The following is a 25,102-nucleotide window of genomic DNA, read 5'->3' as shown; positions in this document are numbered from 1 at the left end:
TTGGGGGATTGAAATGGGTCATGATTTAGTGGTTGCAGAGGCTTGAGAGCTGTTACCTCCACCACTGCGAAGCCTTTGATGGGGCGTGCCACTAGGGGCTGGTGGTCCAGGGAAGTTACTGTGTACATGGAGCCCATGTCTGACACCAAGGCCGTCTCTGCATTGTCCAGGGGCTCCCCCAGGCTGCCCAGGCTGCCCAGGCTGCCAGTGCTGCACAGGGAAATGTCCAGGCTCTCCTGGCTGGACACCACGTGGGGCTCCAACAGGCCCGGAGGGATGGGCAGCTCGAGGCCGGCAGGCAGCGGATCCACGGAGAGGTCGCTGACAGTTTGGGAGATGCCCTGGGAGCTGCAGATGGAAGCCTGGCTGGTGGAGGCAGAGGCGCTGATGCTCATGGCGGGGGTCAGGCTGCTGGACGTGCTGACTTCCATGCTGTCTGAGCCAGGGAAGGCCAGTGTCTTCTCGGGCTCAGCTTTCCCATCCCCGCCCTCGGCCTTGTCTTTCGGCTTCTTGGGGTCTTCTTCCTGCAGTGGGATGTAGATCTCGTCTTTGAAGACCCCGCCGTGGGCGTTGCAGGCCTTGCGGATGGCGCCTCTGACTACGCCCTCGTCCAGGTGGGTGGGGATCCCGGAGATCACAAGCAAACGGCTGTGGGCGGTGGGGCCCACCAGGGCCTGGCAGGCATCAGCGATGGCGTCACTCGTCACGCCCAGCCCCTGTGGGTCCTTCCTGGTGAGGTGGCGGAGGATGATGAGCAGGGTGAGTGCGCGGTGGAACCACAGCATGTCCTCGGGCTTGCTGCCTCCGATGCTGAGCACAGTGGGGTCCGAGTCCACGGTGCGGGAAGACTGGCGCTTGCCCGACGAGGCGGCCTTTTCCCGCTTCATCTTGACTTTTTTCCTCTTGGAGAGGAGGCTGGGACTCTGCGGGGTCTGTCCTGGCGAGGACGAGGAGGAGGAGGACGAGTCACTGAGATTTGGGGCGGTCGCTGAGGTCACCCCGCTGGCTGTGACACTCATGTTAGTAGGCAGGGTCACTTCGGCCACCGCCAGGCACCCTTCCATGAGTGCATGAAAATACGTAGAGAACCTGCCCTGGTCGCCGGCCGCCGGGCCCCCGGATCCCCCACAGGTGCTGCCTGAGACCCAGTTCTGCGTCTCCTCATCGTACAGCTTGTGGAGCTCCGACTGCAAGGCCATCAGCATGGCCAGGCAGGGGTTCAGCTGGAGGGCGATTGAGGAGGACAGGCCAGCGGGGTGCCGCCTCTGCTCCAGAGTGTGCACAGTGCGCAGGAGCTCTGCCAGGAGATGGAAAACAAGCTCCTTCACGCAGGCTGCCATGTCCGTGGTCCACAGGAAGTTTCCTGAGGCAAATGAAAATAGTAACAGTAATTACTATGCAGCACTGGCTACGTTCCAGGCCCCTCATAACAACTCTGTGAACAGAGACTGTGCAATTCGGTCCCTTCTTACAGATGGAGCAACAGAGGTTGGGAGGTGGAGGCCTGGCTGGAGGTCACACAGCTACTAGACAAAAGAGCTGGGATTCAGAGCTGAGGGGTCGGCCCCAGAGGTGAAGGCTTTGACCCTTGTGCCCAATGAATGGCAGGGTGCCAGCAAAACACCATCATTTTCTGTCTCAAAAGGTTATGCAGCATGTTGGTGATAAGTCCCTAGAATAATGTTTCCCAAAGTACTGGATGCTTACAAGCCAATTTGGGGCACACAAGCCAATTTTACCAAATGGCACTGAAACACACACTGAAACATTGTTCCTTTTAAACTCCTCTTTTAGTCCTGATTTTTGTCAACAAGAAAGCCTTACTTTGAGGGTGGGTTTTTTTTTTTTTGTTTGTTTGTTTATTTATTTATTTATTTTTATTTTTATTTATTTATTTATTTATTTTTTGAGACGGAGTCTCGCTCTGTCACCCAGGCTGGAGTGCATTGGCCGGATCTCAGCTCACTGCAAGCTCCGCCTCCCGGGTTCACGCCATTCTCCTGCCTCAGCCTCCCGAGTAGCTGGGACTACAGGCGCCTGCCACCTCGCCCGGCTAAGTTTTTGTATTTTTAGTAGAGACGGGGTTTCACTGTGTTAGCCAGGATGGTCTCGATCTCCTGACCTCGTGATCCGCCCGTCTCGGCCTCCCAAAGTGCTGGGATTACAGGCTTGAGCCACCGCGCCCGGCCTGTTTGTTTGTTTTTCGAGACAGGGTCTTGCTCTGTCACCCAGGCTGGAGTGCAGTGGCACAATCATAGCTCACTGCTGCCTCAGCCTCCTGGGCTCAAGCGATACCTCAGCCTGAGTAGCTGGGATTACAGGTGTGTGAGACCATGCCCAGCTAATTTTTGTATTATTATTTTTCTTTTGCAGAGACAGTTTTCATGGTTTTGCCATGTTGCCCAGGCTGGTCTAGAACTCCTGGGCTCAAGTGATCCTCCCACCTCAGCCTCCCAAAGCGCTGGGTTTACAGGTGTGTGCCACTGTGCCTGGCCATGAGGCTGGCACATTCTTTTTTTTTTTAAATCTTTTTAAAAATTTAAATCATATTTAAAAAATACTTTATTTTTTTATTTTTTATTTTTTGAGAGTGAGTCTCAGTCTGTCACCCAGACTGGAGCGCAGTGGCATGATCTCAGCTCACTGCAACCTCTGACTCCTGGGTTCAAGCAATTCTCTGCCTCAGCCTCCCGCATAGCTGGGATTACAGGCTCCTACCATCATGTCCAGCTAATTTTTGTATTTTTAGTAGAGACAGGGTTTCATCACCTTGGTCAGGCTGGTCTTGAACTCCTGACCTACCTCGTGATCCACCCGCCTCAGCCTCCCAAAGTGCTGGGATTATAGGCATGAGCTACCGTGCCTGGCCTTCTTTAATAATTTTTGAAGCTACTTTGTTTTTGTTTGTTTGTTTGTTTTGTTTGCTGAGACAGAGTCTGCCTCTATCACCCGGGCTGGAGTGCAGTGGCGTGATCTCAGCTCATTACCACCTCCGCCTCCCAGGTTCAAGTAATTCTCATGCTTCAGCATCCAGAGTAACTTGAATTACAGGCATGTGCCAGGACACCCAGATAATTTTTATATTTTTAGAAGAGATGGGGTTTCATCATGTTAGCCAGGCTGGTCGTGAACTTCTGGCCTCAAGTGGTCCGTGTGCCTCAGCCTCCCAAAGTGCTGGGATTACAGGTGTGAGCCACTGTACCTGGCCAAGGCTGGCATATTCTTTTTTGTTTTTTTGAGACGGAGTTGTGCTCTTCTTGCCCAGGCTGGAGTGCAATGGCGCAATCTTGGTTCACCACCACCTCTGCCTCCTGGGTTCAAGCAATTCTCCTGCCTCAGCCTCCTGAGTTGCTGGGATTATAGGCATGCACCACCACACCCGGCTAATTTTGTATTTTTAGCAGAGACAGGGTTTCTCCATGTTGGTCAGGCTGGTCTCTAACTGCTGACCTCAGGTGATTCACCCGCCTCGGCCTCCCAAAGTGCTAGGATTATAGGTGTAAGCCACTGTGCCTGGCCGGCTGGCATATCCTTAAGAGAAAGTGGGCCAGAGTCCCAGAGCCTTTGACAGGGAACAGTATTCAGCTAGATTTTTGTGACGGCAACTCTTTTCTTTGAATGTATGTATGTATGTATGTATGTATGAATGGATGGACAGATGGACTGATTGACTGATTGAGACAGGGTCTCATTGTGTTGCCCTGGCTGGTCTTGAACTCCTGGGCTCAAGTCATCCTTTTGCCTCAGCCTCTCAAAGTGCTGGGATTACAGGTGTGAGACACCAGGCCCAGCCCGTATTTATTTTTATGGGCACCTTTTAGTTATGCCAATGGATACTAATTTTGTATTTAGAGAAGTGATGTAAAGGTTTTCTTTTTTTTTTTTGAGACAGAGTCCCGCCCTGTCACCCAGGCTGGAGCGCAGTGGCGTGATCTCGGCTCACTGCAAGCTCTGCCTCCTGGTTTCACGCCATTCTTCTGCCTCAGCCTCCCGAGTAGCTGGGACCACAGGCGCCCGCCACCATGCCCGGCTAATTTTTTGTATTTTCAGTAGAGAAGGGGTTTTACCGTGTTAGCCAGGATGGTCTCGATCTCCTGACCTCGTGATCCACCTCGGCCTCCCAAAGTGCTGGGATTACAGGCATGAGCCACCGTGCCTGGCCAAGGTTTCCTTAAAACTAAATTTAAGTTTTAAAAAAGGAGGAGTTGATTGCAATAAAAACTGTTAAATAAATAAATGCTGGCTGGGTGCAGTGGCTCATGCCTGTAATCCCAGTATTATGGGAGGCCAAGGCAGGTGGGTCACCTGAGGTCAGGAGACTGAGACCAGCTTGGCTAACATAGTGAAATCCCGTTTTTACTAAAAATACAAAAAAATTAGCTGGGCATGGTGGCAGGCGCCTGTACTCCCAACTACTCAGGAGGCTGGGGCAGTAGAATCACTTGAACCCAGGAGGCAGAGGTTGCAGTGAGCTGAGATCATGCCACTGCACTCCAGCCTGGGTGCAGTGGATCATGCCAATGCACTCCAGCGAGACTCCATTTCAAAAAAATAAAATAAGTAAGTAAATAAATGCTGATAGGCACAATTTGTGGACATGGCAACAATCATACAATGGTGGCATGATAATGACTGAAGTTTGGGAAACACTGTCTAGGACCACACATTTGTGCCAAGGTCTCCTTCGTACCAGACGCGTATCTTACATTCACACATACCCTGGATCTGAGTGGAAAGAGAGAAAGCTCATGTACGTAAGACACGATTAGGGATCATGAACATCTAAAGCCTGCATCCCACTGAGCCAGCTGAGCCCTCACCCTGCAAAAGAGCGAACTGCAGTTTGCTACATCCAGATGGCTCTTGTACAGGATAAAAGATTACTGGCCGGGGGAATCCCAAGGGCCTGCTGAAGCTGACTTATTAAGTCCAGCACCTACCAACGAGGGGACCAAGCTTCCTGCTCTCTCAGGACTGACATTGCTTGCGAATTCTGGTTGGAAACAAGTTTGTGACTGTCCTGGAACATGGGCTCTCATAGAACCTTCACAGAGGACAGGTGTCCATGCTCCCCTCTCCACTGGGGCACAGGGCTAGGCCCTCAGATGCTAGAACTATTCACGTCACCTCCGCTGTCCTTGCTTTACCGTTTAGCATTCATGTAAGATGACCTTGGAGATAGTTCTTCACCAAAATTATACATGGCGGCCTATGAGCTGAAACTCATTCTCAGACAGTGTTCCCGCTTATGTTCCCCCTATTCACTCCCTGGGTGTTTTTCATCTTTTTTGCAGAGAAAGGGTCTGGCTATGTTGCTCCATATCCTGAACTCAAGCGATCCTCTTGCCTCAGCCTCTCAAAGTGCTGGATTACAAGTGTGAGTCACTGCACTCGGCCCTCCTAGGGTGTATGAAAGAATTTGACTTGGTTGCCAACATTTAAAAATTGAGAAATTCACATCGACATTTGGATTCCTGGATTTTCTTGAAATAAGAAATTACGGTTCTGGCAGGAGCAGGGCCATGTTCTCCTGTAGCAGTGGGTGACAGGACACGTGTCCTCTGTGCCTCCGGCTCACCAAAGTCCCCCTGCCAACTTTCCTCTTTATTTCCCTCATTTAGCTGATCTGTTTGAACCCTGAAGGCACTGAAGGCATCCGAGTGTGCAACGTTTTCTGTTTTGAGATGGAGCTTCACTCTTGTTGCCCAGGCTGGAGTGCAATGGCGCAATCTCAGTTCACTGCAACCTCTGCCTCTTGGGTTTCAAGCAATTCTCCTGCCTCAGCCTCCTGAGTAGTTGGGATTACAGGCATGCACCACCATGCCCGGCTAATTTTTTGTATTTAGCAGAGACAGGGTTTCATCATGTTGGTCAGGCTGGTCTCATACTCCTGACCTCATGTGATCCACCCACCTCGGCCTCCCAAAGTGCTGGGATTACAGGAGTGAGCCACCGCGCCCGGCCGAGTGTGCAATGTTTTCTTCCCTGCAACATCATGAAAAAATTAAAAAATACAGAAAGCCTGAAGAAATTATACAGTAAATACCTGTGTACTTACCAGCTAGATTCCACCATAAACATGTTGTGTATTTGCTCTACTACATGTCTATCTACCCCTCTCTTCATCCACACACCCATCTTAGTTTTTGATTATTTCAAAATAAGTTGTAGACATCTGTATGCTTCCTCCCTACACACTTAAAGAGGTATATCATTAATTAAAGTTTAATATTTATTTAGAACTTGTTTAGGTAAATTTGCATATGGTAAAATGCACAACTTTTACATTTATCATTCCATGAGTTTTGCAACCTTCTTGACCCTTTGAGGACCTATGCAGTTATAACCTTTGATTTTGCAACATTGTTCATTTCCACACCACCCTTCACCCCTAAAGTTATAATAATGGCGTATACTTCTGTTTTAAAGTAAAGTGGATAAAGTTAATCTTATTTTTGTCGTTCGTTAGTTGCCACTCCTCAAAATAATGAAAATACCCGACAAATCATGGATTTGGGAGTCTAGGTTGTACCTTAAGATCTATTCCCCAAGCCCACTTCAAACGACAGCAATCTGAAGGAGGCTGCAGCTGCCTGGGTTACCTGTGGCCACTCCCTGCACCAGCTGGCAAGCTCCTTCCTCAGGCACCATGCCAGCTCCACCCACACCCTAGATTCCGATCCCCAGGGAAGGCAGCCTCACCTAGCAGCTCTACCACCTGCAGGAGGACGGATGTCGGAATGGTGTCAGGCTCATCTTCGGACTTCCCTTCACTGTCCTCTGATTTCCAAGACAGCAGCTGCTCTGCGAAGGCCATAGCCAGTGGGAACTCCAGGGGCAAGGAATGTAACACCAGAACCGCTCCAGGAGGTGGAGACACCCCTGCAAGAAGCACCCAGGAGGAAAGCAGGTGATTGGCAGCACCTGACCCAAATAAGCCTCACAAAAGATCCTGCCGGGTGTGCACGCAGAAACAGGGCTGGAGAGCCCACCCACTCATCTGCTCCAGGATGAGGACACATAACTCCCGACACTCCGGAGAGCAGGCTGCAGGGACACGAGGAGATGGAGGCTATCCCTCCAGGGAGTCCTCTTACTGGGGTGGATTCAGCAAATGCGACAAAGGGCAGAGATGAGAACAGAGGACACGCACTTGTCATTCAGTTAGATACCAACTAGAACGGGGACAGTAAGTAACACTTTAAAAGATGCCTCACTGGGATATTCCCAGCTTGGTAAAGAAATAATCAGTCCTTTGGTATGGCTGCAATCCCACTAAGACCATTATGCTTATACAGTGGACCAGCAAGGGGTCCCCAAGACTTAAGACTACTGGCACCTTGGGTTTTGATTATCTTTTTTTTTTTTTTTTTTTTTTTTTTTTTTTTTTTTTTTTGAGACGGAGTCTCGCTCTGTCGCCCAGGCTGGAGTGCAGTGGCGCGATCCCGGCCCACTGCAAGCTCCGCCTCCCGGGTTCACGCCATTCTCCTGCCTCAGCCTCCCGAGTAGCCGGGACCACAGGCGCCCACAACCGCGCCCGGCTAATTTTTTGTATTTTTAGTAGAGACGGGGTTTCACCGTGGTCTCGATCTCCTGACCTTGTGATCTGCCCGCCTCGGCCTCCCAAAGTGCTGGGATTACAGGCGTGAGCCACCGCGCCCGGCCGGGTTTTGATTATCTTATCACCTTTTGTCACTGCCGTGGCCTACGTGTGACCAAAGCTGTCTACGGTGAAAGGAAGAAGGTCCAAGGCTTGATCCCCCTCACATCCTGCACTGCACCCCAAGCCCCTCTATAAACACCAGTCAGACAGAAGCCAGGGCATCAGAGGGCTTTGGACAAGTCAGAAGCAAACCACATTAGCTTGTGTACTCTGGGGTGAATGTTTACATGGTGATAATTGTGGAATGACAGAGATCCTCTGTTTTAAATGTAAAGTTTAAAATATAGCTAGTATAGGCAAAATACTATGAAAAACAGACTCTAATAAAAAAGACCATAAAGTTGTTTAGCAATGACCAAATCACTTAAGAAATGTCCTTTCATTTCATTCCCTAAGATGCAGTGTCTTAAGGACTGGGGCTGTGGAGAAGCCCAGGCCTGTTATTTTGGCTAAAAGTTCATATATGTTTTCTGTCTCTGGCAAACACGTGTCAGTCTTTTCCTGTCAAGCATGCCAAGAAGGAGCAGTGCAGGCCTGTGACAAGGATTTCCTTTCTTTTCTGTGCATACTCAGACACAGAGCCAGCGGGCCCTGGTGCATACAGAGGACAGGCAGTGACAGCTTCAGGGCATGTGGAGGCAGAGCCCTCATCTAACTCTAAAACCATGGAGGCTTCAAAAAAATGCCCAGGAGATGAGAGCAATCGAGCTTCCAGTTAGATGAGGAGCAGACGCTCACAGTGGCCAGTGCCCCAGTGAGCCATGTTGAGAATTTGGTTAATGAGAACTCAAGGAATGGCAACTGGGATTATCATAGCCTGAGTCAGCTGTAAGGTTGTGATTGCTCTGGTTATATCATTCTAAACAGACACATCTCAGCACACACTTGTGAAAAGAAACGAAATCTCCAATGTACTCTGGACAGCATCTGCCAGGCGTTCCCTAGGTAGGAAAGATAAGTCTTTTAATTTACTGCCTCTAAAAGAAACAGCAGTTTCTTCTAGAAGAAGTCCCAAGAAGTCCTATTCTTTATCAATAGGAATTGGAAAATGCAAGGTACACAATTCATTATAGCTTCACAAAGAAGGCAAGCGGAGAATGACTCCAGCTGTTCTCATCACGACAAGCTGCTGGAGACTCACCCAGTTTGATGTGGACCCTGTCTGTGGAGAGGACCACAGAGGGGTACTGGTCAGCGGTGGGGGGAGGTGCAAGCCCAGTGTTGGCCGGGGATGCGTCCCGTGGGTAACAGGCGGCCTCGATGAGGTTCAGCTGGCCATTTCGCTTCACTTTGTGGCCGAGGCCGTATACAAGCACCCGTGCCCATGGCGCCTTGTACAGAGAGGAGCTGAGAAAGAGGGATGGGTGGGTGTTAATACAGGGTCTAGCCACGCACATGGGGACAGGCAGCATTGCCTTCTCACCAGGGGACATTAGATGAGAACTGGGCCCAAGTCATTTCCACCATACTTTAGAAGGTCATTCTTTATAGACTAATTCCCCAAACACAGAAATATGAAGAGAACTGTAAGTCATTTGCATTAAAGAATCAAAGTGATTTGAATTTTTTTCCTTGGCCAGTTTCACTAGAATTTATTTAGCTTTCCTCTCCCCATCACCATCTTCTTGAGAACAGGCAACTTACTCTTTGCGGAATCCAGATTGACTTTCTTTACAAGACACAACAACAAAAGCTGCCCCAGGGAAATTCACGTCCATGTTGACTTTGGATTCGGAAATTGGGAACTCTTCGGAGGGGAACTGCTCTGGTGCTGTCTGCAAAGAGACATTGAATAAGGAAAGCCACGGGCTAAACATAGGGACAGCATTTCATCTTCTCATCTCACATGGCCCAGGAAAGCAGCCAAATGACTAAATAGCCCTCTGGAAGGAAGCAACCTACAGATGAGATAAAGCAGAAGAGCTTCTAGGAAAAGGAAATTGAGAGGAATGGGGACTTGGAGGGGAAAGGAGAGTCATTTTCAGCAAGCCAGTGAGACTCCCAGTAAAAAACGGTAACCACACTGCAGGAACATGAGCTTTAGACTTCTACCTGCAGGAAAGAGCAGATCTGTTTCGTCAGCTCTAAAAGGCTCTCCTCGCCCTGGTGCAGGGTCCGGGTGATGGCCACGTTGAGCCACTCTCTCACTGTCTGGGAGTTGCCCTGGTAAAAGAGGTCCGTGGCGGAGCAGTTCTGGGAATGGATGCAATGCTGTAAAGACTGCGCCAGGAGGATCGAGCTGGAGCTGATGGTGCCGTCTGGGGACGGAAAGGAAACAGAAGTTGACAAGAATCAAAGCAGCCAGTAGCTGCGAGAGTCTAAGTAACAGACAATGAATAACCCATCCAGAAACCCCAGATGGGAGGGTTATCCTGGATATGATGTCCTGGATAACAGATGCCGGCAATCAGATCCTCTGCTTTAGGATGGTGGAGGGGGACCCAGGAGATCAATGGGCATCATACTTTTGCTTTCTTTTCAGCTGTGAAACTGTTTCCTAAAATAAAATCTAAAGAGAGGCCCAGGTCTATGAAATATATCAAATGGGGCTGCTTGGATCCAGGGGTTCCTAGAGCCTGATCTGTCTGACTACCCTGGCCCGCCCTCGCAGGGTACCTCAGGGCAGAGCCGGTAGAGAAGCTTGTTAGATCATCATGGCAAAGCTTCTGCCACCACACTTGATGCTTTCCAGGTATGTTTCAGGGCATCTAAGTTCTTGGGGTGGGCTGTGGACCCCAGGTGCTCATATGGGCCAGTAGAGATGTAAGGCATACATGCCCTGGCTGGGTGGGACCCCACAGTTGTCAGCTGGAGGGCAGCTACCCAGGATGCTGACTGAGCTCAGAATGCTATCTGCAAGTGAGCTTTGAGGGGTGCCCCCTGCCTGCCTCACCTCTTTTTTTTTTTGAGAGAGAGTGTCTTGCTCTGTTGCCACGTTGGAGTACAGTGGCACAATCTCGGCTCACTGCAACCTCCGCTTCCTGGGTTCAAGTGATTCTCCTGCCTCAGCCTCCCGAGTAGCTGGGGACTACAGGCACCCACCACTACGCCCAGCTAAGACCTCTTGTTTCCATCTTAGTTGCTGGGAGATCAAGGGGGCAGGTCAGAGGCTGAGATGCCAGGGGAAGACAGAAAGGGCCCCTCAGTCCTGGACAGGGCTGAGGGCAGACTCATCACCTGGCATTCACTGGGTAGCAGACACAGCCCTCATGCCAAGGGCTGACCTTTGGAACAGCCTCACCAGAACTTATGATGAACCAAATAGGTCTGCTTTGGAGGACGCTGATGACAGGAACATTCCCTTTCTTTCTAATGTCAAATACACTGTCTGTGGCAACAATGACTTGGCTTCATAAATAATACTTAATTTTCTTTGATCCACAATTATTCTGGGAAACTCGATGAATGCTTAACAGAGTAATGACTCAAGAGAGTAATCCATTACATTTTTCAAAGAGTGAGAAAGCCCTGCCAGGAGAATCCCAGTTCCTGGGTGCAATTTCTCACATGAGCCTATGCGCACAATGAGGCACTTCTTGCCCTCACGCGGGGAATGACTACACTATGCACAGCACCCGCCTGGTGCTGAGTTCCAGAGTGACAGCAGCAAAGCCAAGTTTTACCTGGGAGGGGAGGCGCGAGGAGCTGATTGGACAGCAGCTGCAGGTGCTCCAGGGTAATGTCCCGGATGGCAGGGATGTGGAAGAGGCGGGTGAACAAGTGAGGCAACTTGGGGGCGAAGATATTGAGCAGGGCCATGCGGCAGTACAGCCTGGCCAGCGCAGCCTCGCAGCGCAGCAGCTCCCTGCAAGGGAAAAGGTAGGTGAGATGCTCAAAGCCCTGATGCTCCGGCCCCCATACTGGGACCAGGCCGCAGGTTCTGAAGGGAGAGGATCCCATCTCAGGCTTCTCTTCCAGCCTGATGTTCCAAACCCTAAGGGAGTCACTTGAGTTTTAAACAAAAGTCACATTGAGTTATATTGTTAAGTTTGATTTTTCCCAGCTCAAAAAAGTACTGTAGGGGAAAAAAATAAAAATACACGTCCACACAAAAATTTGTACATGTATGTTTTTTGCTTTTTTTTAAAATTTGAGACAGAGTCTCACTCTGTCGCCCAGGCTGGAGTGCAGTGGCACGATCTTGGCTCACTGTAAGCTCTGTCTCCCAGGTTCATGCCATTCTCCTGCCTCAGCCTCCGAGTAGCTGGGACAACAGGCTCCCGCCACCACACCCGGCTAATTTTTTGCACCTTTGGTAGAGATGGGGTTCTACTGTGTTAGCCAGGACGGTCTCGATCTCCTGATCTTGTGATCCGCTCGCCTCGGCCTGCTAAAGCACTGGAACCATAGGCGTGAGCCGCTGCGCCCAACCCACATGTATGTTCATAGTAGCATTATTCATAATAGCCAAATAGTGATAAGAACTCAAGTGTCCATTAACTCAATGGTAAGTCTATACAATGGAGTATTATTCAGCCATCAAACAGATGAAAGACTGACACATGCCACAACAGGAATAAACCTTGAAACATCATGTTCAGTGAAAGACACCAGATACAAAGGGCCACATATTGGACTCCATTTCTGTAAATTGTCCAGAGGAAAATGCAGATAAATAGAAAATAGATTGGTGGTTGCCAGGAGATGGTAGGAAAGGAGGAAGGGAAGTAACTGCTATGGGTATGGGGTTTCTTTTGGGGTGACAAAAATGTTCTAAAATTGATTGTGGTAATGGTTGGATGACTTTGTGAATATAATAAAAACCACTGACTTGTGTACTTTAAATGGGTGAATTGTATGGTATGTGAATTATATCTCAATAAAGCTATTACAAAAATACCATTGTGGGCATTTTTTTAATGTGATAAATCTGTGAAGTGATCGGCATTCAACTTGAATAACAGCTCATTAGTGCCTAAGCACATCTTACGGGGCCAGGTGCAATGGCTTACACTTGTAATTCTAGCACTTTGGGAGGCCAAGGCAGGAGGATCACTTGAGTTCAGGAGTTTGAGACCAGCCTGGGTAACATGGTGACACTCCCTCTCTACAAAAAAATAGAAATTGCCCTGTAGTCTCAGCTACTTGGGAGGCTGAGGTGGGAGGACTGCTGAGCCCAGTAGTTGGAGGCTGCAGTGGGCTATGACTGTGCCACTGCACTCCAGCCTGGGTGACAGAGCAAGACTGTTTCTAAAAAACAAAAACCTAGGCCCCAAACTCACTCTGAACCCACGGGGGTCATTTGATATTCCTACTGACTCTAATTAAATTTAATGTTGGTATATCATAATTCAAATTTAGGTGTAATGGCAATTAAAGAAACAACCCCACATGGAACACTTGATGAGTGTATGTGTGAAGTGAAGATAAACAAAAAGAAGGCAGCTAAGAAACTATATCGTAGGTGGTTTCTTCCTTATCAACACCAGTCTCTGTGGTTCTCATGCCAGGATGAATAATAAACACACTTCTCCTGTCTCCTCCCTCCTTGGAAGCCCATGTGTTCACTGCATTAACAAAGCACATTAGGACAATGGCAGCAAAACTGGTAAGGACTGAATGGGCAAGCTGAGAACTCCACGGTTCTCCCCATGGCTTTCACCTCAGACTTTATAGGCCAAAGTTACCAGGGACAGAACTGCTTGTTTTGTTTTCTTGGGCTTTTTTGAGACGGGTCCTGTTGCCCAGACTGGAGTGCAGTGGCGTGATCATAGCTCACTGCAGCCTTGACCTCCCAGACTCAAGCGATCCTCCAGCTTTAGCCTCTTGAATAGCTGGGACTACAGACATGTACCACTGCTCCTAGCTATTTTTTTCTTATTTTTGTAGAGACACGGTCTCTCTCTCTCTCTCTCCTTTTTTGAGATGGGGTCTTGCTCTGTCACTCAGGCTGGAGTGCAGTGGTGTGACCTCGGCTCACTGCAATCTCCGCCTCCCAGGTTTAAGCGATTCTCCTACCTCGGCCTCCCAAGTAGCTGGGATTACAGGCGTGTGCCACCATGCCTGGCTGATATTTGAATTTTTAGTAGAGACGGTGCCTTACCATGTTGGCTAGGCTGGTCTCGAACTCTTGACCTCAAGTGATCTGCCCACCTCGGCCTCCCCAAGTGCTGGAATTACAGGTGTGAGCTACTGTGCCCAGCCGAGACAGGGTCTCTCTATGTTGCCCAGACTGGTCTTGAACTCCTGGGCTCAAATGATCTTCCTTCTTCGGCCTTCCAAAGTGCTAAGATTACAGGTGTGAGCCACCGCGCCTGGCTATGAGCTTGCTTCGCTTCTGACCTGCAGCCCCAGTTTGGACACTGTGCACTGCTAATGCCTCTGAAGCCACTGCTGCTCTAGCCTCTGTTTTCCAAAATCCTCTTTATTTATTTATTTAAAAAAATGTTTGAGACAAGGTCTTGCTCTGTTGCCCACATTGGAGGACACTGGTAATCACGGCTCACTGCAGCCTTGAACTCCCGGGCTCAAGCAATGCTCTCGCCTCAGCCTCCCACTTAAATAGCTGGGAGTATAGGTGTGTGCCACCAGGCCCAGCTCACCAAAGTCTTCTTTAAAACCACTGTGACCGCTTTAGCACAGAAAACAATCTTGATGAAAATCTGTGCTGGGACCAGAAATCCAACCACTGAATGATCACACAGATCTGCATGGCATGTTTCCTATGTCTTCCAATACCAAGACCACAGCAGTAACACCGAGTAAACGTCCTACACTTGTAAGTTGACTGTAACTCTACAAGGACTTTCTTGCCTTCTCTCTCAGTTGCTAGTCAGCAGTCAACAGGTTTCATTTATCAAAGATGTCTGCTAAAAAATACGACCAAAAGACTTATTAAATAAAGCTTTAAAAGCTTTTAATTACCATGTTGACATTCAAGCATGTATGTCTTCTTAATAATACCATGTTGATATTCAAGCGTGTATGTTTGGGGACCTTTTTCAGCATCTGTTTTGGGTCTACAGTGTGTGTCAGGGCCTAGCTTAGGCACTGGGGACTCTAGCAACCTCTGCCTCCTGGGATCAAGTGATTCTCATGCCTCAGCCTCCTGAGTAGCTGGGACCATCAGCACATGACAACAGACCCGGCTAATTTTTGTATTTTTAGTAGAGTTGGGGTTTCACCTGTTGGCTAGGCTGGTCTTGAACTCCTGGCCTCAAGTGATCCACCCACCTTGGCCTTCCAAAGTGCTGGGATTACAGGTGTGAGCTGCCGCACCCAGCCCACAAGAACAAACTTTAACAAACAAGCAAAATAACAGCAGTAAAAATGTCAGGTCCTGGGAAAGCATTAAAATACTGTAGTTTCCTGACAAAGAGCGCCAGGACAGTCACCTCAGACAGTGAGGGCAGAGCTTTTTGAAGAGGTGAGAATTCACTGAGATCTGAATCACAGAATGAGACAGTCAGGGGGAACTCGGGCCATCCCTAAGGAAGAAGCACACTAGCTGTGTGAGCACCACAGATGAGGGGCTGCCAAGCTCAGAGGCTCCTGTGGGGTTTTGTGAGGCAGGTTAGGGTTTGAATGTACTCGATGGGAAGGTGTGCATTAGAGGAGGGAGAACTGATTTCTGTGTCTAAAAGATCGCTCCAGCTGTTGTGGAGAGGAGAGCCGAGGCCTGGGCTGTTGTGGTGGAGGTGGGAATGGAGACATGTGCAGATGGGGACATATTTTGGAACAGTCAATGGCACTTGCCGACAGCTCTCCTGAGGAAAAAGGATGGCTCATGGCGCCCCTTCCAGATATGGGGAGGCCAGTGGTAGAGGAGATTTTGGGGAAAAATTCAGATTCCACCTCACACACTAAATTTTAGGGGCTTATGAGATTATTTGTGAGTTAAGGGTCAACAAAACCGTATCCTTGTCTACCTCAGAACTGCCTTTGGTTAAGCTGTTTTAAAGTCAGTTCTTCTGAAAACGTGACAAAGAATGTCGGCAACATCACAAGGCACTGCTTATGATACTAGTGACCCCTCACAGGCAAGCTGTGTCTAAATGGGGAGGACTGTGAAGAACATTCTTGGTGGGAAGCCACAGCTTTGAGGCTTCTGGAGCATGGCGATGCCTGTAACTGGGCATGCCTCTTGCTGAAATCCCTGGAAGTCATGCCTGTGGAGTGTTCACAAGATTTATCAGCTTGGATTAGGACATGGGGCTGTTCAGTCACCGGCTGCAGGAGCCCTGCCGTGGGACATTTCTCCTTCACACTGGAGTTGACACTTGGGTAGGTAGGTGGGGTCAGTAGGTAGGGTCAGGGAATAGCCCGTGAACTTCTATGGGGATGACTGTGAGGACCCCTGTTGAATAAACATTCGTGATGTTGCCTGTGGTATGCCTACTTCCTGTCCTGTATCTTGCTAAGTAAAGCTAAGAAGGTCACGTGTGACCTGTTTTGGTCTTGTGAATTTGACTGACTCATTGAACTTAAGATCACCCAAACGCTGCAATGCAATCTCAAGCGGAGATGGTCTATCTCAAGAGGTCTTGCCGTCCAGATAGATAAACATATCTGAAGTTCCAGTGAGTGATGAGAGCTGGTGATACACTCAACTTGGTTCAAAATTGTCAACATCACGAGAAATTGTGATGGCTAATGGATGAACAGCATGAAAAATAGTTTCTGGAAATTTTTATTAGAGAACTCCATTTATTATTATATTTTTCTCTGAATTATTGCAAGAAATTTTAAGATGGAAAGGAATAATTCTCAGGGGAATTGGTAATGGTGACTATGAGGGAGCTCTGCCAGATCTTTATGTTTCAGCCCACTGAGGGCAGGCACATGCCTCGAACACCTTCTCTTCTCTTCTGGAAGCCTGCATGGTGCTAGGCCCATAGAAAGCACTCAAGCAATACCTGATCAGCTTCACAGGGAAAGGAGCTTACACTGTATCTGGACATCTTCTTACCTTTTCTTGACTTGCTTTACTCTCTGTAACTTACTCCACGACGCTCTTCCAATCTGTGGAATGTGATGGCTATTCATCCATTAGCCATCACAAATTCTACGATGTTGACAATTTTGAACCAAGTTGAGTATATCTCCAGTTCTCATCTCTCACTGGAACTCCAGATACGCTTATCTGTCTAGATGGCAAGACCTCTTGCTGTCTCCGTTTAAGACTGCATTGCAGCGTTTGGGTGGTCTTAAGTTCAATGAGTCAGTCAATCTCTAGCTATCCAGTAGTCCCTCCAAATCACAGCAGCGTGCATGTTGCATAAGCCAGATGATTCTAGATCCCCCAACTTTTTTTTTTTTTTTGAGACAGTCTCCCTTTGTCACCCAGGTTGGAGTGCAGTGGCACAATCTCAGTTCACTGCAACCTCCGTCTCCCGGGTTCAATAGATTCTCCTGCCTTAGCCTCCAGAGTAGCTGGTATTACAGGTGCCCATCACCAAGATCGGCTAATTTTTGTATTTTTAGTAGAGATGCTATTTCACCAGGTTGGCTGGGCTAGTATCAAACTTGTGACCTCAAGTGATCTGCTCACCTGGGCCTCCCAAAGTGCTGGGACTACGGGCCTGACCTACCGTGCCTGGCCCCTAGATCCCCCGACTTTTCTTCACACCTCCTGCAATTTTGCTGTTATCTTTATTAGCTGCCTTCTCTAAGCGTTAGCTTTGAAGGAAAAACTTTCTTGCTGAGGATAAATGGTACATGTGGTAGAGTGAGGTTGGTGGAGTTCTGTGACCCAGTAGAAAGAAGGGCCCAACTGTACCTGTGAATTTGAAGGTTGGTATTGTCCAGTGTGACCAGCCCATTGGTGGCAGTCCTTCGGTAGCCTGCTGGGGGCCTTTCCAACATATCAATGGGATACCAGTATCGCACCAGCACACCTTCACTGCGGAGGTATGTTTCTACCTGCACCAATTCATTCACCTACAATAGGAAAAGAAAATGTCTGTTTGTGCTGTTTGCTTTTGTTTTCCATGTGTACGTGTGTGTGTGTGTGTGTGTGTGTGTATGTGTGTGTATTTTTAGTCCAGGCTTTTAGGTATTATAATCTGTAACTAATTGCAATTTCATAGACAAAACAAATGAAAGAGAATTCACAATACATTGTTGAAACACATAAGTAGTCTTATTATTATATAAACTTGCTATATGCTTTTCTAAGAAAATAACAAAATAACAAACATCAGAAATCAGAGATCTTATTTTTTTTTTTGAGATGGAGTCTCACTGTGTCATCCAGGCTGGAGTGCAGTGGCGTCATCTTGGCACACTGCAGTCTCCGCCTCCCAGGTTCAAGAAATTTTCCTGTCTCAGCCTCCCGAGTAGCTGGGACTAAAGGCACCCACCACTGTGACCAGCTAATTTTTGTATTTTTAGTGGAGACGGGGTTTCACCATGTTGGCCAGGCTGGTCTTAAACTCCTTTCCTCAAGTGATCCACCTGCCTTGGCCTCCTAAAGTGCTGGGATTACAGGCGTGAGCCACCATGCCCAGCCAGGAATCACAGAGATTTTAAATGAATTCTTAAATATAAATGTGAATTAACGACATACTAGAAAGGCCAAAAGCCAGTTATTAAAAAAAAAAAACAAAAAAAAACTTCAATCAAAATAAAAACAGTATAAGATAATATATACATAAACACACACACAACCAGACTAATATATATATCTATATATTTATACATATGTATAACCAGACTATAGCAATAAATGCTAGTTTCATGCTATTGATTTAGTCTAAGTTCAAAGACATCTGCTTAGTACTGAGTGTTTTAGTTTTTCCATACCAGATGGAAAATTTTAATTGATACAATAAAGATTTTCAATGTAATCATAAGTTAGCAATTTAAAGAGAATAGTGCTATATTTCCAGCACACACTGTTGCTAGGTAAAATTTATGTTCATTGTTTTTATGTTAATAATATCTTAAAAGGAGGGAATCTGTCTGATCTCTCTATTTTATTGCTAGGAACATAAAAAGTAAGCTCATACATATGCATTTTGGATGCAAATACCAATGCAATTTTCATTTAGGGATTATTAAAATGGAGAGAAATTACCATAGAAACAACAGAATGATTACTATAAGGACATTTCTATTTTTCTAACTTTTATTTTCACACATTTAGATTGCTCAAAAATATCGTCAGTAATGTATTTTCTTATAATCAGAGTCAGAAGTTTGCATCAGAAGGCAGTGGGAGATTAACAGTATTATTGATGGAATTTTCCATTTGAAAGTTCACCTCAGTGACCACCAGTCAATAGCCCCTCTAAACAAATTTAATGAGTTAAATTACATTCTGACAAAATAGTCAGATGATGTAATTTTTTTTTTTTTTTTGAGACAGAGTCTTGCTCTGTTGCCCAGGTTGGAGTGCCATGGCATGATCTCGGCTCACTGCAACCTCTGCCCCTGGGGTTCAAGCGATTCTCCTGCCGCGGCCTCCCAACTAGCTAGGATTACAGGTTCGCGCCACTATGCCCAGCTAATTTTTGTATTTTCAGAAGAGATGGAGTTTCGTCATGTTGGCTAGGCTGGTCTCAAGCTCCTGACCTCAATTGATCCACCTGCCTCGGCCTCCCAAAGTGCTGGGATTACAGGCATGAGCCACCGCACCTGGCCTAAAGATGTACATTTTTTCAAGGTAAATTTCAAAGCATTAATGGAATCTAATATCATCTGTATCTCTCTAGACAGATACCAAAGTTTATATCTATACAGTGATTGATAATATTAATATTTTATCAGAGACTCTCAGGCTTGATCTGTATATTATTTCACCAGTTTTTCCTGCATAGGAAGCTTCTCAAATACAAGGATGTGCATGCAACCTCAGAATCACAGTCATGGCTTTCAAACAGAGTCTCTTTTCAAAAGAAAGCTCTGGCCTTGTCCTCTCTCACTCTCTTACTTCTCTGCCCCCACCCCTAAAAGTCCTAGCTGTGTTCTAGGAGAGAGCTTTGCAAAATGGAGGAGGAAACTACTGATCCAGTTTAACACACTCATTTTACAGATACAGAAATTGAGGCTGAGAGAATCAGTGAGATGACGTAATCAAAATGACACAACTTTTTTTTCCCTTTGGAGAGAGGGACTTACTCTGTTGCCCAGGCTAGAGAGCACTGACGCCATCACAGCTCACTGCAGCCTTGACCTCCCAGACTCAAACAATCCTCCCACCTTAGCCTCCCACATACCTGGGACTACAGATATGCCCACCATGACTGGCTAATTTTTTGCAGCGACAGGGTCTCACCATGTTGCCCAGGCTGGTCTCGAACTCCTGGGCTCAAGTAATCCTCCCTTCTCGGCCTCCCAAAGTGCTGGGATTACAGGCATGAGCCCCATGCCCAGCCTATTTCTTTGATTTGTGTCTCTATGACCATCATGACAATGACAGATCAACCATTCATCAAGGACAATGGGGACTTTTCCCTGGGAACTTAGGTAGATACAATGCAGGAACAGTCTGAACGTGTCGGACAGAAAATAATGGTAGAGGTGGTGTGGTCTGAAGGCACTGACAGCTTTGAGACTGGACAGCCTACTATCTACTGTCAGCCCTGATCTGAGTCCCTGAGGCAAGCTCAGGCAAGTCAATTGGCATTAGAGCATTTTTGCTTTGTGTCTTCGTCCTTGATTTGAAGAGAAACTTATCTGTATAATCACTTTTTAAGGTACTTGAGAATCTGGGCATGACAGCCTCAGTATACATAAAATAGCTTATTAATCAGAATGGCTGTTCACTCACTGAATCAACATCTAAGACGACTCCATGAAGCCCAAAGGTTTTCAGCATCCCTCGGATGGCAAATTTTGGCAGAGCAGTTCCAACAGCACTGCTGGCTACATTATTGCTGTCTGGAGAGCGGGTTACTACTGTGAGACCTGAGGAGTGTAGAGGGAGAAGTTTTTCAGGAAAAAGTACCACTGCATCTGGGTTCTTACATTTAGCATCTAAAATAGCTCTCCAGATAAAAATAAAATAATAAAATAAAATGAAATAAAATAGCTCTACGGGCTTTAACAGAACCCTCAGTTTTGTTATAACCAAGCAAGAACACAACTCAGTCGGGAAGGTAATATAATAGAACGTTGTAAAAGCTGTTACAATTCAAGAATAAAAAGACAAATAAGCCAGTTTAAAGTGGGCAAAGAATTTTTTGTTTGTTTTTTGAGACAGAGCCTTGCTCTGTGGCCCAGGTTGGAGTGCAGTGGTGTGATCATGGCTCACTGCAACCTCTGCCTCCCAGGTTTAAGTGATTCTCCTGCCTCAGCCTCCGGAGTAGCTGGGATTACAGGCGTGCACCACCAGGTCCGGCTATTTTCTATATTTTTAGTAGAGATGGAGTTTCACCGTGTTGGCCAGGCTGGTCTTGAACTCCTGGCCTCAGGTGATCCGCCTGCCTTGGCCTCCCAAAGTGCTGGGATTACAGGTGTGAGCCACCGCCCTTGGCCAGTGGGCAAAGAATTTGAATAAACATTCCTCCAAAGAGAAATGGAAAGATACAAATGAAAAGATGTTCAACATCATTAGTCATTAGAGAAACGCAAGTCAAAGCCACAATGAAGTACTACCTCATGCCCACTAAAATAGCCAAAATAAAAAAGACAATTAATAACAAGTGTTGGCAAGGATGTGGGGAAACTAGAGCCCTCGTACATTGCTGATGGGAATGTAAAATGGTGTAATCACTTTAGAAACTAGTTTGGTTGTTCTTCAAAAAGGTAAACATAAAGTTACCATGTGATACAGCAATTCTACTCCCACATATATACCTGAGAGAAATGAAAACACATATCTACACAAAAATGTACACACAAATGTTCATAGCAGTATCAGTAGTAGCAGTAGATTAGTGGTTCCCAGAGGCCAGAGGGGAGGGAGGAATGAGAAGTGATGAGGGCACACGATTTCTTTTTGTGGGGATGAAAATGTTCTGGAATTAGAGGCAATGTTTTGATGGTTGCATAGCTTTGTGAATACACTAAAACCACTAAATTGTATACTTTAAAAGGGTATTTTATGATGTGTGAATTACATCGCAAAAAAAGAGAGATGAAAAGTAAATATATATTCCTCCTGCCTTGCCTACGATGTTCTGGTATTTTTATGAAGGTCTTCTGGTAACTCTAAAAATAGTGGTTTTCAATTCTCTTTTTTTGTGCTTTTCTGTATTTCCCTCAATTCTTTAAAATATGCAATAGATTTTTAACCAAAGAGAATACATTTTATTAAAATTCTAAAAAGCCCAGTTTAGCCATGTGCATGTGGTTTATCATCTCAGAATACAGGACTAAGCCTGAGAGGCCCATCTGTAATCCTCAGCCTGGGCCCTACCTCTCTTCTTGTACAGCTGCCTGCCCCACTCAGCTAATGCTACTGAATTCTGGGAAGCGGGAAAGGCTCCACCAGGGTTGCTCTAAGGCTTCACATGGGGCGTGTGGAAGAGGTCAGCTCAAAGAGTAAGGAGAGTCACCCTAGGAGAGCTACCAGCTGCTTGTGCACATTAAGGAAAATTCAACCTCTCATTTCAAAGGAAATTTCATAGGTGGAGTAAGGAGGAAAGCAAAACCTTTTCGAACTTTATCAATTGTGAACTTGTTTGCTTCGTCTTTAATGTCTTCAATGGTGGGAAGATAAAGATCTCTTGGGATGCCACCATTCTCTTCATAGAGAAATTCAACCGTCTGTCGGGCAATATCCACCATACCTAAAAAATATAACAGCACTGGGTAACTCCCCAAAGAGTTCACACAGATCAACCACGACACTAAGTTACATGCAGAGTGAAATGATAAGGGAATCTTTCAAACACTGTTTATGGGAGTATGTAATCCTTTGGCAAAGGAAATTATGCAGTATCTACCATGTTTGGAATACTAAATGCAGTACTTTTAGGAATGTCTCAAATCTCTTCCACAGAAATATAAGCACTAAGGCCAGGCACAGTGGCTCACACCTGTAATCCCAGCACGTGGGGAGGCTGAGGCAGGTAGATCACTTGAGGCCAGGAGTTCAAGACCAGCCTGGCCAACATGGTGAAACTCCATCTCTACTAAAAATACAAAAAGTAGCCAGGCATGGTGGTGGGCACCTGTAATCCCAGCTATTCGGGAGGTTGAGGCAGGAGAATCGCTTGAACCTGGGAGACAGAGGTTGCAGTGAGCCAAGCTGGCGCCACTGCACTCCAGCCTGAGCGACAGGGAAAGACTCCATCTCAGAAAAAAAAAAAAAAAAGGCCAGGCGTGGTGGTTCATGCCTGTAATCCTTTGGGAGGCCGAGGTGGGAAGATCACCTGAGGTCAGGAGTTCAAGACCAGCAAAACCCCGTCTCTACTAAAAATACAAATTAGCTGGGTGTGGTGGCAGGTGCCTGTAATCCCAGCTACTTGGGAGGCTAAGGCAGGAGAACTGCTTGAACCCGGGAGGTGGAGGTTGCAGTGAGCTGAGATTGAGTCATTGCACTGCAGCCTGGGAGACACAGTAAGACTCTGTCTCGGAAAAAAAAAAAAAAAGAAAGAAAGAAATACAAGCACTAGTGTGCAAAGGTATAAGAATACTCACTGTAGCACTGTTGGTAGATAGCAAAAAAGTGGAAAAAACCGAAGTGTTCATCAGTATAAAATGGCTAAAAATGGTCCATTATTTTGCAGTTATTTCATTTTCGTTAACTCAAAACAAATTACAGGACAAACAGAGAGGAAGAAGAAAGTGAGGGTAACATTTCTTTTTCTTTTCTTTCTTTCTTTCCTTTTTTTTTTCCCTTTGAGACAGTCTTGCTGTGTTGCCCAGGCTGGAGTGCAGTGGTGCAATCTCAGCCCACTGCAACTTCCATCTCCCAGGCTCAAGCGATTCTCATGCTTCAGCCTCTCAAGTAGTTGGGATTACAGGCGCGCACCACTACACTTGGCTAATATTTTTGTATTTTTAGTAGAAATGGGTATTTTTAGTAGAGATGGGGGTTTACCATGTTGCCTAGGCTGGTCTCAAAACTCCTGACCTCAAGTGATTCGCCTGCCTTGGCCTCCCAAAGTGCTGAGATTACAGGTGTGAGCCACTGTGCTGAGCCATGTTTATTTCTTTATATATTTTTGTACTGTTTGATTTTTACTGCAATAAACACATGTTGCTTGTTTAGGAGAGAAAGAGGGCTATATGAGCTTCTTCTATCCACTTACTGAGATTGCTCTTTCTTCCCAGAGAAAGAACATATGATTATGTTTGATAGCAACAGCTACTATTGATTAATAAACTAAGGAAATAAATGTCCAAAGACCTAGGAGGAAAAGCATTATGGGAGGAAAGCAAAATGGGCACAATTCCTCCATATCCTGTTGTTGCCTTAGGCCCCATAGCACCCAGGACGTTGTGGGTGAAAGGGCAGGTGTTGGTCTGGGGCAGTGGCTCACACCTGTAATCCCAGCACTTTGGAGGCTCAGGTGGGAAGACTGTTTGAAGCCAGGAGTTCAAGACCAGCCTGAGGGACATAGCAACACCCTGTCTCTACAAAAAATAAAAAAATTAGCCAGGCATGGTAGTGAGTGCCTGTAGTCCCAGATACTGGGGAAGCTGAAGCAGGAGGATCTCTTGAGCCCAAGAGTTTGAGGCTGCAATGAGCTATGATCGCACCACTGCACTCCAGCCCAGGTAATATAGAGCAAGACTCTCTCCAAAAAATAATTTAAAAAGTGGGTGTTGATAGAATCTGCTTTTTATTTTTATTTATTTATTTTTTGAGACAGAGTCTCACTCTGTTGCCCAGGCTGGAGTACAGTGGCACAATCTCCACTCACTGCAAGCTCCGCCTCCTGGGTTCACGCCATTCTCCTGCCTTGGGCTCCCAAGTAGCTGGGACTACCGGCGCCCACCAACACTCCTGGCTAATTTTTTGTATTTTTAGTAGAGACGGGGTTTCACCACGTTATCCAGGATGGTCTCAATCTCCTGACCTCGTGACCTGCCCGCCTCGGCATCCCAAAGTATTGGGATTACAGGCGTGAGCCACTGTGCCCGGCCTAGAACCTGTTTTTTTTTTTAATACAAGGCCTAATTCCATCCCACCTATCTACCATTCTTTTATTCACTGGTCTTACTGTAAGGAAAAAGTAAGGCAATTTTCTGAGCAGAGTTTAAAAGGGGGCTGTGATTAGAGACAGATGCTTTTGGAAATAAGTGTTAGAATAAACAAGAAATTGTGGCCTAATATTAGAAGATTAGGGAACAATAATCTTTGCAATGTTTTCAAAAGGAACAGTGGGTATGAGAAGAAAATACCATTTGTTTATTTATTTATTTATTTATTTATTTATTTATTTATTGAGACAGAGTCTTGTTCTATGTTGCCCAGGCTGGAGTGCAGTAGCACAGTCTTGGCTCACTGCCGCTTCTGCCTCCTGGGTTCAAGCAATTCTCTTGCCTCAGCCACCGGAGTAGCTTGGACTATAGGCGTGTGCCACCACACCCAGCTAATTTTCT

The 25,102-nt window shown here is 46.7% G+C and overlaps 1 protein-coding gene across 7 annotated transcripts in view; it reads right to left on the bottom strand.

Annotated features, from left to right (window-relative positions):
- Nucleotides 1–25,102, bottom strand: part of LOC105493730 (HECT domain E3 ubiquitin protein ligase 4) — a 226,418-nt gene that overhangs the window by 26,059 nt on the left and 175,257 nt on the right. For all 7 annotated transcript variants that reach the window (XM_071071035.1, XM_071071036.1, XM_071071040.1 and 4 more), the window contains 9 exons: nucleotides 22,201–22,338; nucleotides 20,376–20,512; nucleotides 17,382–17,542; nucleotides 11,287–11,468; nucleotides 9,716–9,921; nucleotides 9,308–9,438; nucleotides 8,805–9,010; nucleotides 6,703–6,882; nucleotides 57–1,363 (listed from right to left, as the gene is read on the bottom strand). In XM_071071035.1, coding sequence (XP_070927136.1) covers nucleotides 57–1,363; nucleotides 6,703–6,882; nucleotides 8,805–9,010; nucleotides 9,308–9,438; nucleotides 9,716–9,921; nucleotides 11,287–11,468; nucleotides 17,382–17,542; nucleotides 20,376–20,512; nucleotides 22,201–22,338 — 2,648 coding nt within the window. The remainder of the gene's footprint in view (nucleotides 1–56; nucleotides 1,364–6,702; nucleotides 6,883–8,804; nucleotides 9,011–9,307; nucleotides 9,439–9,715; nucleotides 9,922–11,286; nucleotides 11,469–17,381; nucleotides 17,543–20,375; nucleotides 20,513–22,200; nucleotides 22,339–25,102) is intronic.

Source organism: Macaca nemestrina, chromosome 10, assembly GCF_043159975.1.
Source record: "Macaca nemestrina isolate mMacNem1 chromosome 10, mMacNem.hap1, whole genome shotgun sequence".
Classification (NCBI taxonomy): Eukaryota; Metazoa; Chordata; class Mammalia; order Primates; family Cercopithecidae; genus Macaca; species Macaca nemestrina.
Note: the sequence above shows the minus strand (reverse complement) of the source record. Positions and strands in the feature narration are given on the sequence as shown.